The sequence below is a fragment of the Colobus angolensis genome, unplaced genomic scaffold (genome assembly GCF_000951035.1).
Source record: "Colobus angolensis palliatus isolate OR3802 unplaced genomic scaffold, Cang.pa_1.0 Scaffold203, whole genome shotgun sequence".
Classification (NCBI taxonomy): domain Eukaryota; kingdom Metazoa; phylum Chordata; class Mammalia; order Primates; family Cercopithecidae; genus Colobus; species Colobus angolensis.
This window is the reverse complement of record NW_012115189.1, coordinates 3,934,796-3,953,926: the sequence shown is the minus strand read 5'-3', so window position 1 is coordinate 3,953,926 and position 19,131 is coordinate 3,934,796. Positions and strand designations below refer to the sequence as shown.

Sequence of the window (19,131 nt, the reverse complement as noted above, 5' to 3'; positions counted from 1 at the left end):
ATTCTGTTATCTTCTGTTAAAGTGTCCCATCTTCATATTTTCCTCATTACCACTTGACACAATGGCTGTAGAATTCCAGCTGCATTTCTTTAGTTGTCATATATGAATATGTTATTCTTTCACTTTAAAAATTTTTTTGTCCAGGTATGGTGGCTCACGCCTGTAATCCCAGCACTTTGGGAGGCCAAGGTAGGCGGATCACCTGAGGTCAGGAGTTCGAGGCCAGCCTGGCCAACATGGTGAAACCCCATCTCTACTAAAAATACAAAAATTAGCTGGGCGTGGTGGTGGGTACCTGTAATCCCAGCTACTCGGGAGGCTGAGGCAGGAGAATCGCTTGATCCCAGGAAGTGGAGGTTGCAGTGAGCCAAGATCGTACCATTGCACTCCAGCCTGGGCGACAGACTCCATCTCAAAATAAATAAATAATTTTTGTTATGAAAAATCTCAAGCCTAAGGAAAATAGATAAATATCCATAACCTAGAATTAACAATTTAAAATATCCAGTAAGAGTCAACACTCTTACTATGTGGTTCTTTTTGTTTTTGAAGCCTGTATTGGTTTGATGTCTGCGTATTTATCTTAGACATTCAATGGAATAAATTTAGAACCCAGATCTGGTTCCAAGACTAAATACATAGTTTTTTGGATCATTTTTTATATTCTTAAAGAATTTTTAAAAAGATACTTGCTTCTTTGAAATTGGAATTCATGGCTATGTTCAGCTTTTTAAAGGTGCCCTTCTGCACATTTTCAAAAATGAGTAGAGTAGCTGTGGAGAGCATCTAATCTGCATGGAACCCGTTCTCACCTGTGGTGTTTTAGGGAACACTGACTCTTTAGTCATCTGAGCAAAGACTTCTTTTTAAGAATGGCCCACGGTGAACTGCCACATTTATAGGTATACACACTGCTGCTTGAATGGCCAAAATTCCCCATGCCTTGTTGAACTTCATTTTTTCTCTACAGTCTCTACCAATATCACAGTCACCCAGTGGCACAAGAACTGACTAAGCCTGTAGTTAGTTGTCAGACTCAGTTGAAGGGCTTGTTGAAATGCAGCTTGCAGGGCCCCACACCCAGTGTTTCTCAGTCAGCAGGGGCAGAGAATTTGCCTAACGAAGCCTCCCCTCAGGTGATGCCACTACGGTCGGTCCAAGGCCCAGGCTCAGAGCCTCAGAACTCAGAACCCATGACTCTTGTGTGCTGTTTGCAGTGGCAATTATTGTGAGAATGCCAGTAAAAGGAGTATAATACAGACTTTTTTGGGGGGGTTTCGGGGAAGACAAGGTCTCTGTCACCCAGGCTGGAGTGCAGTGGCGGAATCACGGCTCACAGCAGTCTTGACCTCCTGGGCCCAAGTGATTCTCCTGTCTCAGCCTCCCGAGTATGTGGCACTGTAGGCATGCACTACCAAGACAGGCTAATTTTTGTGTTTTTTTAAGAGATGGGGTTTCACCATGTTGCTCAGGCTGGTCTGGAACTCCTGGGCTCGAGTGACCTGCCTGCTTTGCCCTCGCTAAGTGCTGGGAACTATAGGCAGGAGCCAGAAGGCCAAAGCAGGCCTGAAGACAGAAATCGCTAATCAAGCATGATTTATCTTTTGGTTCTGTGTTGGAGCTGGATTCCTTCAGGAAGTTACCTCTTCATCTCCTATGGGCTATGCTTATTCCTTTGTTATTTGGATTGTGATAAGAATGACAGAGGGTTCAACTGCTGTCATGACCATGCTTGCTGCATCACCAGTGTGCTCCATGCAAGCATGGGAGCCCTGAGGACTTACCTCTGAGCCCCACACCTTGTCCTTAAGGAGCTTGTTTACTCCAGGCTTTCTAGGCTACACAGCAGCAGACTTCCCAAGGAGGCATTAGAGACCTTGAAGGGAGCATGGTGAATAAGGGAAGTGGCTTAATAATTCACAGTTTTGGGAGCCGCGGTGGCTCAGGCCGGTTGCCCTGGCACTCGGGGAGGCGAGGCTACACGTTCGAGGCCAACCTGGTCAACATTGATTGAAAAAAAAAAATAATTCACAGTTTTATTTTCTAGAAATAGATCAGGAAGGCACACATAAAAACTTCTTTAAAAAATTGTGAAATATAAAACAGGAAACTAGACATAGCTTTTTGTTTTTAGATTTTCTTTAAAGATAGTTAAGATTTGATGAATTTATTTATTTATTTTTTTGAGACACAGTCTTGCTCTGTCGCCAGGCCAGAGAGCAATGGTGCAATCTTGGCTCACTGCAACCTCCGCTTCCCGGGTTCAAGCGATTCTCCTGCCTCAGCCTCCTGAGTAGCTGGAACTATAGGCGTGTGCCACAATGCCCAGCTAATTTTTGTATTTTTAATAGAGACGGAGCTTCACCATGTTGGCAAGGATGGTCTCGATCTCTTGACCTCGTGATCTGCCCACCTTGGCCTCCCAAAGTGCTGGGATTATAGGCGTGAGCCTCCGTGCCTAGCCAAATTTAGTGTTTTATCTAATAGTGTCCTTCTACATTGAATTCTGATCCTAATTGTAGTACTTATATTTACTGTATTATCTTAATTAGTATATAAATATCACTGTGGGTTCTACTTAATTTCTCTGGTATTTTTAGTTCACAAATCTCGGTAATAGTATTATCCATATATTCATAGTATGAACAAAACAAAAGATTCTAAAAGCCAGGCATGATAGTACGTGCCTATAATCTTAGCTACTCAAGAAGCTAAGGTGGGAGAATCCCTTGAGCCTAGGAGTTTAAGATTATAGTGAACCATGATTATCCATTGCACTCCAGCCTGGGCAACAGCGTGAGACTCCATCTCTTTTGAAAAGAAAAAAGAAAAAAAGATTCTGAGAAATTGATGTGTTTAAAAAAAAAGTTGACCTGTGAAAGGCACATAAACTGCTTTTTTCAATCTCAAACTTTTGTAAACAGTACCTCTGTGTTACATTGGTTAATGTACCAAATATTGGTACATTGGCCAATACTTTAATGAACCATTCTGTTTCATTAAAACACCTATCAGCCAGGCACAGTAGCTCACACCTGTAATCCCAGCCCTTTGGGAGGCCCAGGCGGGCAGATCACGAGGTCAAGAGATCGAGACTATCCTGGCCAACATGGTGAAACCCTGTCTCTACTAAATATACAAAAATTAGCTGGGTGTTGTGGCACGCACCTGTAGTCCCAGCTACTCAGGAGGCTGAGGCAGGAGAATCGCTTGAGCCTGAGAGGTGGAGGTTGCTGCGAGCCGAGATTATGCCTCTTCACCCCAGCCTGGGCAATGGCATGGGACTCCATCTCAAAAAAAAAAAAAAAAAAAAAAACCCAAAAACATTTATAATGACTTCCTTGTGTTATATTCTAAAAGTGGAGATAAGAAACTGTATAGTTCTCCTTAGATAAGGTCAGATTGCTCTCCAGAAAGGTGATATCGTTCACAACACTGCCAGCAACGTAGTGAATGTGCCTGCTTGCCACAGTCCCTCCATCAGGGAGTTTTCTCTCTCTCTCTCTCTCTTTTTTTTTCCCCCTTCGTCCTTTGAGACAAGGTCTGGCTGTGTCATCCAGGCTGGAGTACAGTGGCACAAATATTGACTCACTGCAACCTCTGTCTTCCAGGCTCAAACCATTGTCCCACCTCAGCCTGCCAAGTAGCTGGAACTACAGGCGTGCACCACCATGGCCAGCTAATTTTTGTGTATTTTGTGGAGACAGGGTTTTGCCATATTGGCCAGGCTGGTCTTGAACTGGAATTATAGATACGAGCCATGGTGCCTGTTTTAATTTTAAAAAATACAGTAAAATCCATTATTTTATCCTTTTTAGTTTAGCGGAGGTTTAAAATTTCTTTGTCTTTTATTATTAGTGACGTGGAACATTGTTTGTGTTTTATTTTTATTTTTTTGAGACACAATCTCACTCTGTGTCTCACTTCTAGCCCAGGCTGGAATGTAGTGGTGCCATCTTGGCTCACTGCAACCTCTGCCTCCCAGGTTCAAGCAATTCTCGTGCCTCAGCCACCCAAGTAGCTGAGATTACAGGCACGTGCCACCATGTCCAGCTAATTTTTGTATTTTTAGTAGAGACGGGTTTTCACCATATTGGCCAGGGTGGTTTTGAACTCCTGGCCTCCAGTGATCTGCCCGCCTTGGCCTCTCAAAGTGCTGGTATTACAGGCATGAGCCACCATACCTAGCCTTTATTTTAAATAAATGAATCATTCTGCATTTGGTATTCATTATGTCTTTTGGGGTGATACTCTTCATTACATTTATCATAGGTTTTAATATTGTGTTACTTTTTCATATTTGTTCTAAAAATACATATGTGAACTAAAAATACATATATGAACCTATTTATCTCTGATCTTATTTCTTAAATGGTCATAATTTAATTTCTATTAATGGATTAATTTTTTCATTTTCATATTTTTAAAATTTACCTTGAATTTATTCTTCTCTGAAGTGTGAATCTAAGTACTGGTATTTACTGTCTAGTTGAAATAGCATTTAATTTCTTTCCACATTGTTATTGAACTTTCCCCCTTGCTTTGTCATTTTAAGCTTTTTTTTTTTTGAGATGGAGTCTCGCTGTGTCGCCCAGGCTGGAGTGCAGTGGCACAATCTTGGCTCACTACAAGCTCCGCCTCCCAGGTTCATGCATTCTCCTGCCTCAGCCTCCTGAGTAGCTGGGACTACAGGTGTCCACCACCATCCCCAGCTAATTTTTTTGTATTTTTAGTAGAGACAGGGTTTTACCATGTTTGCCAGGATGGTCTCAATCTCCTGACCTTGTGATCTGCCCATCTCAGCCTCCCAAAGTGCTGAAATTACAGGCGTGAGCCGCTGTGCCCGGCCTTAAGCTCTTTTTAAAGAGTTTTTGTTGTTGTTATCAGTATTCTTCCAACCCATTACGTTTCTTCTAATTCACAATATATGTAGCTTTGGAGGCTATTGCTGTGCTTTATATTATAGCAGTGCTTCCTTCTAATCTTTTCTTTCTTTTTAAAATGTTCTTTGCTATTCATACTTTATAGATAAATGTCTACTATTGACTTAAGACGTTTTATAAAGTACTCCACTCGATTTAATTGGGATTGCTTTGACTCTATATATACTAAAGTATTTTCTTTATTTTGAGACAAATATTATCTGATAGGAAATTGTGATAATTAGGATATTCAACTTGATTCATGAAACAGAATTTGTGAACCCCCCCTAATTTGCTGAATTCTGATTGCTGCATAGATATAAAAAAAAAAAAACACTTGAATGAATGGCATTGAAAAGATGACATTCTTTATTACATTAAATGGAAAAAAATACATTTATTTAAAATATAAGTAAAATTATAAGATATAATAAAATTTGCATATTTTCTAAAATAATTGTGATGGAAGTTCGAAACTGTGTCCTAACTCAAATCAATTTGTATTTCTTTGGGCGGTTTTCAGGTCAGTGTCTAAAACTGTAACTCCCAAGGTTTTGTTTTGTTCTTTGGGTGGGGATGGACTGCTATTGATGAATCTTTTCAGAATTTGATCAAAGGTGCAGACTGCTTTTGTTAGAAAAAGCATTTATGTACATTCACAGAACTTTGCTTAGAAGGAGCAAAGACCCCTTTTAGGCCACCTGTGTGCCCCAGGTTATGAACTGTTGTTCTGGGATCTCCCGCTAACAGCAAATGCTTTTTTTGTTTCTTGTGTTTAGGGTCTGACATACCTGAAGTGATGCTGGATTTCATTGACTGGCTAACCCACCAAGAGTTTGGCAGAAAGTGCATGGTCAGTATCAGAGACATCCTGTCCTGGGTTAACTTCATGAACAAAATGGGGGAGGAAGCTGCTTCGAAAAGGCCAGAGACCATCTCCACTGTGACGTCTTTTGTCCATGCTGCATGCCTGGTGTACATAGATGGAATAGGTTCAGGTATGTTGTCTGGTAGCTGGTGGGGACAAGGGGCTCGGATAGAGGGGCATAGGAAATGGAGCAAGCCCAGGCCTCTGACCCAGCTATTTTACCGAATCACTTCGCAGAATATTTCCAAAACTCAGAATGGCTTTCCTTTTGTTTGTACTCTTCGAAAAGTGGTTGGCACACAAGATACACTGCACTTTCTCAAAGCTGGTAGACCAGGTACTTAACAAACATGAAGTGGTGATTATGAGTAGAGTAAAGGCTGTTGAAATGTCTTTGCTTCTAAAGCACTGGCTTTTTTTTTTTAAACTTTATTAAGTTCTGGGATACATGTGTTAGGAATAAAGCTTAAAATTTTAAAGACATTGAACACTTGAACAAAGGCTTTTTAGCAAAGCAATTTTATTTTTGTGCAGAGGGGTATTTTTTTGTTCAGTTGCCATGAGAGTACACTTGAACAAAGGGCACGAGAGCCTTTTTTTGACGCAAGTTTTGTTTTTGTATTTTTCTTTTATTGGCTAGGGTTGGGTTGTATAACTTAAACTAATTTTGATTGGCTAGACATTTGAATTTTTTTAGATAAGGTAGAGATGTAAAAGAAAGTGGAGAGGAAGGGGAAGGGGTGTTTATAATGAGTTAGAAAGTTAGTTTTTTTATTTTTAAATAAGGAATGTGAGCTGGTGTTGATAACGCCTGGTATTGTGGCATGCCTGGGCATTTAACAAAGGCAAAAAGGAGAAAAAGGAAAAGGTAGGGTTACTATGAATTAAAGAATAAAAGATCAGATTATTTGAAGAGAAACCGAATATGCAGGTTTGTTACATAAGTATACATAAGTATAAAGACTCATATGTATACATAAGTTGATATATATCAACATGTCATCTAGGTTTTAAGCTTCTCATGCATTAGGTATTTGTCCTAATGCTCTCCCTCCCCTTACCCCCCATCCCCTGACAGGCCCCGGTGTGTGATGTTCAGAACCCTGTGTCCATGTGTTCTCATTGTTCAACTCCCACTTATGTGTGAGAACATGTGGTGTTTAGTTTTCTGTTCCTGTGTTAGTTTTTTGAGGATGACAGTTTCCAGCCTCATCTATGACCCTGTAAAGGACATGAACTCATCCTTTTTTATGGCTGCATAGTATTCCATGCTGTATATATGCCACATTTTCTTTATCCTGTCTATCATTGATGGGCATTCAGGTTGGTTCCAAATCTTTGCTATTGTGAATAGAAGCACTGGCCAATTTTTAACATGAGTGGTCATTTTTTGATAATGGGCCTGAATATTTTAAGTTTATTTTAATGTCATAAAAATCACTATGTTCTGGTTTTTCAGCCATGAAGATTTGAAATATAAATCAAAACGGTTACTAGTGCAGTATTAGGTACTATATCTAGACTGATTTATCATTGAGTGACTAGAGTGCTTTACTGAATGATCTGCTGCTTAATTGATAATCTATAGATTGTGGGGGATGGGTGTTAGACTTCTTTTTTAGAACTGCTTATACTAGAAATCACATTTAGGCTGCAGTTTTGCTGAGGCCTCTTTTTTCCAGGAACCTGTGCCAGAGCTCCTGCTGAATGGTGGTGAAGCTTGGTGTTGTCCTGTTGCTTCATGGAGTGATCCTCTGTCTTTTAGGGGTAACTTCCTCTGGGTTTGGTACAGCCCTTTTGGCACGAAAAGAATGTCTGAAATTTCTAATCAAGAGGCTTGCCAAGATTGTACGACTTACAGAATATCAGAAAAATGAATTGAAGATTTATGACAGAATGAAGGTCAAAGAATTCACTGGAATAGATAACCTTTGGGGAATTCATCCATTTTTTATACCAAGGGGTAAGAATGATTTTTAAAAAACCAGTTTTCCTTTTCTATAGATCATAGATACTTGGCTTTTATTGTGACTTAGTTTTAATGTATAATACTCATGATTATGTTTGCACTAACTGAGTTAGATTCTGACTTGGGAATAACCATAATTGTGGGAATGGTTGAAAATACATAACTGGCATGTAAAAATAGAGGGAAATAGAGACTTCAATCTATAAATAGATTGTCTTATACAGTGCTTATTTTTTTATTAGTTGGTTCCCGCATTAGGAACTTTCCTGTAGTAGAGTTCTAAACTTTACTAAGGTTGACAATAAACTTTTAAGTGGCTTGCAAAGACCTATTTAGCCTATAATGTATCTTAACTGTAGAACCTCATCATCTTTTACAGAAACAGGTTTTGTGAACCTTTGAAGGCTGGTAATGTGTCATTCCTGATCCAGTCCCTGGCATCTGACATTTAGCCTCATAGTCATAAGCACTCAGAAAATTTCTGCTGGATAAGTGAATGATAATAGGAAATGCAGTAGTCTAGGAGATAGTGGGTTTGTGTTCTAATTCTTCCTCACTTTCTATCTAGATTGCCTCTACCAAAGATTTAAATGAGGCAGTTAGAGTAGCTACTTCTAAGGTGCTCCTACTTTTTCAGAATGTTGTTTCCATAGCAGGGTCTTCTGTTTCTTGTCCCTCCGTCCTCTCTCTATTAATGACTGATGAATGCCTGAAATATATGGAGTTGCAGTGGCAATTTAATACGGTTTCAGTGGTGAACATAACCAGTCCCGATTCCATTGCCCTTTTCCCTCTCCTCAGAGCTCCATCTCTCCTTAGCGGTATTCTCTCTTCATCCCTAATGGGCTGTATTATCTAACCATCAAATCCCTTCTCTAAGCCGCCATCATAGGATTCAGTGCTCCTGTGTAGGAGATATATGCTAGTGGACTAGAACTGGGGTGGTAAGGGTAAGGTAATAAATGTTTTCCTAGCCTCACTCTCTTTAAACTGGTGTACAAAAACAACAACAGCAACAAAAAGTGAAAACAAAACAAAAATTTCTTCCAAGAGACAGTGGCACAAAGGTTAACTCTTGCAAGACCATTATTAGTCCTGCATATCAGTTAACTTATGGGTTAAGGACGTAGTCTGAATTGTTTTGGTGGCCAAAAACATTGGATGAAATTGATTATGTGGAACCATGTGGCCCATACGCCTAGCTTACACTTGGTTTTTAGGAAAGTAACTATGAAGGTAAATTGTACAAGTACATACAGAGATTCAGGGTGTAGGTTGTGAAAGGAGAGGTGTGCGTTTGCAATTAGACTTATGTACCTATGTACATGTATGTGTATAGGAGATGGAGAGATCTGTGTAGTAGGCACAGTTGAAGAAAATGTGCTCTTGGCTATTCCTTTAAAGCATTTTATGGATCTAAAAGTGGGGAAATATTGAAATAGAGATTGAACATTTTCACTGCAAATGGTACTTCAGTAACTGATAGCCCACGTGGTAGAATTTTAAAATCTTGAGTTGATGTGTACATGTGATTTGGTGGTGTCCCGCATATAAGTGGCTTTGCTTTTCTCCACTTAAGGACCTGTCCTACACAGGAATAATATTGCAGACTATGCACTCAGTGCAGGGACCACTGCTATGAATGCACAGAGGCTCTTAAGAGCTACCAAACTGAAGAAACCCATTCTCCTGGAGGGTTCCCCTGGTGTTGGCAAGACAAGTTTGGTGGGAGCATTAGCGAAGGCTTCAGGAAATACCCTTGTTAGAATCAACTTGTCAGAGCAAACGGTAAGCTCGGTCATCCTACTGCTGATGGAGATAGCTATAGATAGTAATGTCTGTGTCAATTTATAGTTTCCTAATCAGAAATGGTTACATTATCAGTGTCCTCAAATACTGCTTTTCTTTTTTTTTGTTTTTTTGAGACAGAATCTCATTCTGTTTCCCAGGCTGGAGTGCAGTGGCGCAATTCTCCTGCCTTACTTTCCCTAATTGCTGGGATTATAGGTGCCTGCCACCACACCTGGCTAATTTTTGTATTTTTAGTAGAGACAGGGCTTCACCATGTTGGCTAGGCTGGTCTCAAACTCCTTATGCCAAGTGATCCACCTGCCTTGGCCTCCCAAAGTGTTGGGATTACAGGCATAAGCCATGGCGCCCGGCCTGTATCCTCAGATATTTCATATCATAGTAAAAAACACAGCAACATGACCTTCCAAACTAAATCTTCTTTGGATTTGTTAATTGCTGATGCCTATAATATTAATTCTCTGGATGCTTTATTCTAATTCTCTTTTGAGAGAGAATTATCCACTTTGGTATTTATTGTAATATAACCCCACTTAATTTTTTGCTTAAATTTTTTTTAAAAAGTAGTAGAGGCCGGGTGCGGTGGCTCAAGCCTGTAATCCCAGCACTTTGGGAGGCCGAGACGGGCGGATCACGAGGTCAGGAGATCGAGACTATCCTGCCTAACATGGTGAAACCCCGTCTCTACTAAAATAATACAAAAAACTAGCCGGGCGAGGTGGCGGCGCCTGTAGTCCCAGCTACCTGGGAGGCTGAGGCAGGAGAATGGCGTGAACCCAGGAGGCGGAGCTTGCAGTGAGCCGAGATCCGGCCACAGCACTCCAGCCTGGGTGACAGAGCGAGACTCCGTCTCAAAAAAAAATAAAAAAATAAAAATAAAAAAATAAAAAGTAGTAGAAATAAAATGACTTTTAACAATCTAAGGAAAATATGGTGCAGATGACAAATCGAGAATCCTTTGGATGGAGTTTTGCTTTCTTTTTTTTTTTTTTTAAGCTCGTCAGTTAAATTCCAAGTACAGCCAGTGTTGAGAACTGTTAATCTAGAGCACCAGCTCAAATTGATTAATATATGGAGCATGTTGGGAAAGTTCTTGGGGCATGTTTGGGTTCCTGGTAAAGAGGGCTGGGATTGGTTAGTTCTGTCTTGGGTGTAGAAAGGAAGAGTAGTGATGCCAGCCCAAAGTGTTTATCATTTCAGATTTAGGGTGTTAGAATCTAGTTGATTTTTAAAGTAATATTGGCTTTTCTCCATTTCTTCCCCTTTCAAAGGACATCACAGACCTGTTTGGAGCAGATCTCCCTGTTGAAGGTGGCAAGGGAGGAGAGTTTGCCTGGCGTGATGGCCCCTTACTGGCAGCTTTGAAGGCAGGCCATTGGGTGGTGTTGGATGAGGTGAGGAGCCTGTTTGTCATGCTCAAGATGGTGATCATGTGTGTGAGGAGTAGTCATCCTTTCACAGCTCCATTTCACAATCCATTTCTCAGTGGAAGATCCTGCTGATGACTTTTCTCTAATGAAAAGATCCTCTGTAGTTTCCTTTAAGAATAAGGAAGGTCACTTGGCAGAATACACAAAAAGAGACTCTTGTACATAAAACCTACAAACTCTCCCACTGGTTAAAGTTATTCTTCAGAGGAAAACTGCATCGTCACTAGTTTAGTCTCTGACAGGCTTGCTGTTTTTGCATTTATTTTAGAGGCATTTTACAAGTAGTGTCAACCACTTCATGTTTTATTAGTGCACCAGAGAGACTAAGAAAAGACATACAAAATGACCTACCAAAATGAGGAAGCGATCAGTTATATGTGCATATTGGGTAAATTATCAGAAGAAAGAGCAGAGCATGAGACATGATAAATACTGAATCTCTGACAGCTAGAGATATGGAGCTGGGTCAGTTTGGGGTATACAATATTCAGGAAAAGGCTAGAAGTATTTGTGGAGCTGAAATGATTAGAGTGATGTACATGTCACAGGTGAGACTTTGGACACAGGTTGCAACAGGTCCCCCAGGCTCAGATTCCTGGGTCCAGTCATCAGAGAGGGTGCTGCAGGACTTCTGTCTGCTGAGCTGCTTTCTGCCTTTTATTCTTGGGATAGCAAGGAAAGGGAATTTTTTCCTTTTTTCAGATTTTTTTTTTTAAAACAAGTTGTCTGATAGAATATATATTAGCCAGAAAAAGAGAAAGCCTAGTTTTAAAGCTGAAGGCTACTGACCATCCTTAGTATTTAGTGGAACTGCGTATTTAGTGGAATTGCATTCAGGGACTACAAGACATTCTAGATTTATAAACACACTTAACAGTGGCCTTCTGTTTGGGAATATACAGAGCTGTTTGTGCTTTGTGGTGCATATGTAAACATGACACTTGAAATTCTAATATAGTATGCTCTGATTTTTGTCTATTTGCATTTTGTTAACTTGTATTTTCCCAATCTCCTCTTTCTGTGTTACCAACAAACCACACATGCTTTCCATCCCTGAGCTCTGGACTGCTCATCTGGAGACCTATATTCAGCTCTTTTCATCCTGGCCCAAGAGCCCCTTGTAATTATTCTTGTTTACAAAATTGGTGGAAATCAGCTGTATTGACTCCTTTTATATCCTGACTTTGAAACCTGTTGGATATTTTGTTCAGTGTTTGAGATGGGAAAGTATTTAAAAAGTTAGCAAACCTTATCTATTCTCTACAATTAGTGTTACACATCTTTTTCTTTTCTTTTTTTTTTTTTTAGGCAGAGTCTCGGTCTGCCGCCCAGGCTGGAGTGCAGTGGTGGGTTCTCAGCTCACTGTAACCTCCTCCTCCCAGGTTCACGTGAATTGTGAATCTCCTGCCTCAGCCACTCGAGTAACTGGGATTACAGGCATGCGCCACAATGCCTAAATTTTGTATTTTTAGTAGAGACAGGGTTTTGCCATGTTGGCCCGGCTGGTCTTGAACTCCTGGCCTTAAGTGAGCCACCGTGCCTGGCTAATTTGTGTTACACATCTTAAAAACTCAGATTCTGAAAATGAAATATCTGTGTATTGGCAAGGTTTTCTGCAAGTAATTACATACAGAGTAGGTTAATATAGGTACGTATAATTGATAGTTTAACTTTTGAGGAGATTTTTAACTTTAAAATGTAATTTGAGCATTTATTCAGTTTAAAGATTCTTGACGTGTGTGTGTGTGTGTGTGTGTGTGTGTGTATCTATGTAAGATACCAGCCAAAATCTCTTTAACGTACCTGGGAAATAAAGAATAATAGAATTGGACCAGGTACAGTGGCTCATGCCTGTAATTCTAACATTGGGAAGCAAAGGATGGAGAATTACTTGAGCCCAGGAGTTTGAGACCATCCTGGACAACACAGTGAGACCTTGGCTCTACCAAAAAAAAAAAAAAGAATTAACTGGGTGTGGTGGTGCACACCTGTGGCCATAGCTATGCAGTGGGCTGAGGTGGAGGATCTCTTGAGCCCTGGAGGTGGAGGTTGCAGTGAGCTGTGATTGTGCCACTGCACTTCCAACCTGGGTGACAGAGTGAAATCCTGTCTCAAAAACAAAATAACAGAATGAAGACAAACCAACTCATAACTCAGCCTAAAATATAGAAGGTTATCAATATTGTTTGAAATTCCCTTTCTGAAGATAACTCTAGCTTTTTTTGCTGCATATTATTCCCCTGCTTTTTGTTTCAGTTGTACAACATATTTGAGACAAATATATGTACTTTCTTCTTTAAATAGCTTAACCTGGCTTCTCAGTCTGTATTGGAAGGACTCAATGCTTGTTTTGACCACCGAGGAGAAATCTATGTACCTGAGTTAGGAATGAGCTTTCAAGTGCAGCATGAAAAGACGAAGATTTTTGGGTGTCAGAATCCCTTTAGACAAGGAGGTGGGAGGAAAGGCTTGCCCAGGTCTTTCCTTAACAGATTCACTCAGGTAAGATTTGCTGTTGCCATAGAGACCAAATATAGACTGTGAGGGGATAACACTACTATTATGAAGCCTTTAAGGATGTTCACTGTGAGAATTAGAGAGGATCAGCTTAACGATCCTTTTTCTCGTCCTTATATGATCAATATTAATGTGACTGATTCCCATCATTGCTCCTGTCCTTCATCTTTTGCCCCGGAAGACTGGATGTGTTATCAGCTGGAAGAAAGTAAGGTCCACAGCCTCTTCAGGATTCTGTTACTGCACTCTGGGATGAAGTCCAATCTTGGACCTTTTCAGTTGTCCCTCTGATCTATTGAAATATATAAGAAAAATTTTTACTGAAAATAATGCATTTTAACTAAAGAAAAGTAAGAAGGAACAGAAAACTACCATGAAGAATAAAAATCCACTGTTCCCCATTCAGTTATTATTAGCATTTTGGTATCTTATGCCTTTATTCTTACTTGCAGAGGGTTACATGTGTATGTATATGCTTACTTTTTTAACATAAGTTTTTCAGAGTTTGGCCAATCCAGAGTTTTGGAAATGCCTCTAGATTTGTTTAGTGTCACTGTCCCTTATGATTAAGAATTGGCTGAGTATCTTTTAAGAATGTTTTATTGGCTGGGCGTGGTGGCTTATGCCTGTAATCCCAGCACTTTGGGAGGCCAAGGCAGGTGGATCACCTGAGGTCAAGAGTTCGAGACTAGGCCGGGCGCGGTGGCTCAAGCCTGTAATCCCAGCACTTTGGGAGGCCGAGACGGGCGGATCATGAGGTCAGGAGATCGAGACCATCCTGGCTAACACGGTGAAACCCTGTCTCTACTAAAAATACAAAAAACTAGCCGGGCGAGGTGGCGGGCGCCTGTAGTCCCAGCTACTCCGGAGGCTGAGGCAGGAGAATGGCGTAAACCCGGGAGGCGGAGCTTGCAGTGAGCTGAGATCCGGCCACCGGCACTCCAGCCCAGGTGACAGAGCAAGACTAAAAAAAGAGTTCGAGACCAGCCTGGCCAATATGGCGAAACCCCGTCTCTATTAAAAATACAGAAATTAGCCGGGTGTGGTGGCGGGTGCCTGTAATCCCAGCTACTCGGGAGGCTGAGGCAGCAGAATCGCTTGAACCTGGGAGATGGAGGTTGCAGTGAGCTGAGATCGTGCCATTGTACTCCAGCCTTGGCAACAGAACGAGTCTCCATCTCAAAAAAGGAAGAATGTTTTATTGAGAAAACTTTCAAACATATGGAAAAGTTTGATGACTTTTATAGTGAATATTCATATCTACCACCCAGATTTAAAAGCATTTTACATTATACATAGGAAATTTTTAAGAACATCTATCTTTTTTTTTTTTTTTGAGATGGAGTCTTGCTCTGTCACCCAGGCTGGAGTGCAGTGGCGTGATCTCGGCTCGCTGCAGTCTCCTCCTCCCAGGAGCAAGCTATTCTCCTGCCTCAGCCTCCTGAGTAGCCAAGACCACAGGCGCATGCCACTGTGCCCAGCTAATTTTTGTATTTTTAGTGAAGACAGGGTTTCATTGTTCTAGTTGGGATGGTCTCAATCTCTTGACCTCATGATCTGCCCGCCTTGGCCTCCCAAAGTGCTGGGACTACAGGTGTGAGCCACCCCACTGGGCCTCTTTTTTTCTTTAATTCACTAGAATTCTAGACCTTAAAAGCAAAACCTCTACTCTGCTGTATTTAGAAGATTTTGTGATTCTTTATTCTCAAAACACAAAAAAGAAATTTCTATAACTGAAAATTATCTTTCTCATGTATTGTTATTTGGTGTTAAAGATTTTACATAATAAGACATGGAGTCATTTCTAGTGTTAAAGAGAAACAGAGGCATTTCTTCATGTTATTTTTGGATTTCTAGGTCTTCGTTGATCCTCTTACAGTAATTGACATGGAGTTCATTGCCAGTACTTTGTTTCCAGCCATTGAGAAAAATATTGTTAAGAAAATGGTTGCTTTCAATAACCAAGTAAGTACCTACATGTATTAGTTTCTTTTTTTTCTGACTGTATTTGAACAAGCATTTTTTCAACATAGGATTCTACCAAACTATCAGGATCTCTAAATGAAATTACTTTGAATTCTACAGGTTTCTAGTGGAAGGCACACTACATAGTGGAGGCATCCAGTAATTCATTTCTGTTGTGACTACCAGTGTTAATGCTTAGAGGATATGCCAGGCATTTGGAAGTCTTGAGAAAGAGGCATCTGAATCAAGCCTGTTAATTTTTGTTTCAGATTACGTATGCTTTTGTAGTACATTCTCAGTACTTAATGCAGTGCCTAGTAGCAAGCAGGGCATGTTTCCCAATCAGGATGTTTTCTTTCTAGATTGATCATGAAGTGACTGTTGAGAAGAAGTGGGGGCAAAAAGGAGGACCCTGGGAATTCAACCTCCGGGATCTTTTCCGCTGGTGTCAGTTGATGCTGGTTGACCAGTCCCCTGGGTGTTATGATCCTGGTCAGCATGTGTTTTTGGTCTATGGTGAAAGAATGAGAACCGAAGAAGACAAAAAAAAGGTGAGTTTCACACTTGGTATTTGTATTTCTTTCCATCTGAAAGTTGATTTCCTGTGGGTGAGAAAGGACATGCTCACACTAATAGCAAGTCTTTTTTTTGTTTTGTTTTTTTGAAACTGAGTTTCACTCTTGTTGCCCAGGCTGGAGTGCAGTGGTGCAATCTTGGTTTGCTGCAGCTTTGCCTCCCAGGTTCAAGTGGTTCTCCTGCCTTAGCCTCCCAAGTAGCTGGGATTACAGGCATGAGCCACCAGGTCCGGCTAATTTTTTTTGTATTTAGTAGAAACGGGGTTTCATCATGTTGGTCAGGCAGGTCTCTAGTCCTGAACTCAAGTGATCCACCCGCCTCAGCCTCCCAAAGTGCTGGGATTACAGGCATGAGCCACCAAGCCCAGCTAGCAAGCCTGTTAAAGCTGCTTCAAAATTTAAAAGTTAAAAGAACAGACTAAACACTCTCCTACCTTGGAGTCTCGCTATATAGAGTACCTTGCTTTAGAGGACATAATTTGCTTATCTATCCAAATCCCCATGATCACAAACCTTAAAGCAGTATTGCCCTCCAGTAATAAAGAACTAAGTCTTCATCATCTTTACAAGCACCAATGTGAGAAGCAGGAGGAGGCAGACAGGCGATACTCAGTAGAAGAGGAAGGTTTTCTGTTTTGTTTTGTTTTTAAATAAATGTCAAATTACAAAGCATTTTATCTAGAAAGTGTAATCATGTAAAGGAAGAAGATTCTGCGTTTAAGTGAAAATAAAAATACCTGTTTGTAAAACTAGAATTCCCACTGTAAGGAATTGTAATAATGTGTGCATTTGAGTTTGTGGTATGTAAAATTCTGTCTCGCTGAATGTGCACAATAGCTGTAGGCAGGAGGTGCTGTCATGGCATCTTAAAGGTAAAAATCCAAGGCTCAAAGTTATGGAGTGTCACAGGTAGCAGAGCCAGCTTTCCAGTTTAGGCCCTCTCCAGTTTGTCTGCTGTTTCCTTCTAGTAAATTTCACTGTTTTTTTTTTTTTTTTTTTTTGAGACGGAGTCTTGCTCTGTCGCCTGGGCTGGAGTGCAGTGGCCGGATCTCAGCTCACTGCACGCTCTGCCTCCTGAGTTTACGCCATTCTCCTGCCTCAGCCTCCCGAGTAGATGGGACTACAGGCGCCCACTACCTCGCCCGGCTAGTTTTTTTTTTTTTTGTATTTTTTAGTAGAGACGGGGTTTCACCGTGTTAGCCAGGATGGTCTCGATCTCCTGACCTTGTGATCCGCCCGTCTCGGCCTCCCAGAGTGCTGGGATTACAGGCTTGAGCCACCGCGCCCGGCCACTGTTTGAAAATAAAGGAATAGATACATAGATGCCTGCACTAGAAGCAGTAACCTCCTTGTTGAAATGTGAAGATGTGGCTGGCCCATAGCACACATGACTTTCACAGCCCTTTCATTCTGCTACCCATTCTGTTCTTATTTTTTTGAGGCAAGGTCTCACTTTGTTGTCTAGGCTGGAATGCAGTGGCACAATGCTGGCTCAATGGAGCCTAGACCTCCTAGGCTCAAGGGGTCCTCCCACCCCAGCCCACTGATAAGCTGGGACTATAGGCACATGCCACCACGGCCTGGCTAATTTGTTTTTACTTTTAATAGAGATGTGGTCTTGCCTTGTTGTCCAGGCTGGTCTCATACTCCTGGACTCAAGAAATCTTGCTGCCTCAGTCTCCCAAAGTGCTGTGATAACAAGTGGAGTGAGCCACTGTTCCCGGCCACCCAGATCTTCTTTAGTGTGGTATTCAGAAACTAATTACACATAACTCATTTATCATATGTAGGTGACTTTCAGTCATTCGATTAGGAGAAAGTCTTATTAGTTTTTAATAGCTTTATTGATATATAATTCACATAGTCAGCTAGTATTTTAATTTCTTCATCCACTTATTATAGTATATTATGACCAAAACATGTGCCAGTTGTTGAATGATTGATTTGTCAGGTGCTGGGTCACTGTGGTATGTGGAAGTTTTCCATCACTCTTCCGATTCAGGGTTATTGTAATGGACCTTATAGTTGTTTTCTAGCGGGGGAGACAAGGTCAAGAAAAATAATATCATAGAAGGATAAAGTCTGTAAAAGCTAGAAGAGTCCAGTTGAATTGAATTTTGCTTTTATAAAGCTAAACTGAAAAGCTAGACTGGGAATTTTCTTTGAGACAGAGTCTTGCTCTGTCACCCAGGCTAGAGTACAATGGCATGATCTTGGCTCACTGCAACCTGGGTTCAAGTGATCCTCCTACCTCAGCCTCCCCAGTAGCAATATGTGTAATTTTAACCCTCTGATAGAACATCAGGGGTTGGAGGTTATATGCTTTAGTGTGGAACATGAGGTCATATATCACCTGGACTCATAGGTAGGTGACAGAAACACTTTCCTATGCTGCTTTTAGTCTCGCAGTCCATTGTTTGACACTGATTATTATTTTATCTATATTATTTTTATTTTCTAACTTCATTGCAGTATTCAATTATATGAGTATTGATGCTTTTTAGAAATACTATTTTGTAAGCTTTTTTTTTTTTTTCTGGCTCTAATTTTCCCTACTTTTATGGGCTAAATTAATGTTTTTTATATACCTCTATCCCCCTCCACCATTACTCTTAGATTTTTTAGAGATCCAAAATCAAAGAGAGTTAACGGAACATTTTCTAATAGCATTACTGCTAACGAAAGGGTAACAATGTAAATAATTGGTTAGAGGAATAAATTTGGTTTTCATATCTACATAAATGTTTGGAGGTATAACATGTTTTTGGAGGCTGACTGGCTTAGATTTAAAATCGGTCACTAACCATGGGCAAATTCTGTAACTCTTGTGAGTGCTGTTATCTATATAAAATGGACATGACAACTATTTTGCATGGGTATAAAGATCAGAAATAATCGGCCGGGCGCGGTGGCTCAAGCCTGTAATCCCAGCACTTTGGGAGGCCGAGACGGGCGGATCACGAGGTCAGGAGATCGAGACCATCTTGGCTAACACGGTGAAACCCCGTCTCTACTAAAAAATACAAAAAAACTAGCCGGGCGACGAGGCGGGCGCCTGTAGTCCCAGCTACTCGGG

The 19,131-nt window shown here is 40.8% G+C and overlaps 1 protein-coding gene across 1 annotated transcript in view; it reads left to right on the top strand.

Annotated features, from left to right (window-relative positions):
• Window positions 1-19,131, top strand: part of MDN1 (MDN1, midasin homolog (yeast)) — a 205,712-nt gene that overhangs the window by 107,811 nt on the left and 78,770 nt on the right. The window contains exons 33-39 of the mRNA XM_011941954.1: window positions 5,702-5,920; window positions 7,556-7,753; window positions 9,339-9,547; window positions 10,840-10,962; window positions 13,303-13,500; window positions 15,373-15,480; window positions 15,843-16,031. Coding sequence (XP_011797344.1) covers window positions 5,702-5,920; window positions 7,556-7,753; window positions 9,339-9,547; window positions 10,840-10,962; window positions 13,303-13,500; window positions 15,373-15,480; window positions 15,843-16,031 — 1,244 coding nt within the window. The remainder of the gene's footprint in view (window positions 1-5,701; window positions 5,921-7,555; window positions 7,754-9,338; window positions 9,548-10,839; window positions 10,963-13,302; window positions 13,501-15,372; window positions 15,481-15,842; window positions 16,032-19,131) is intronic.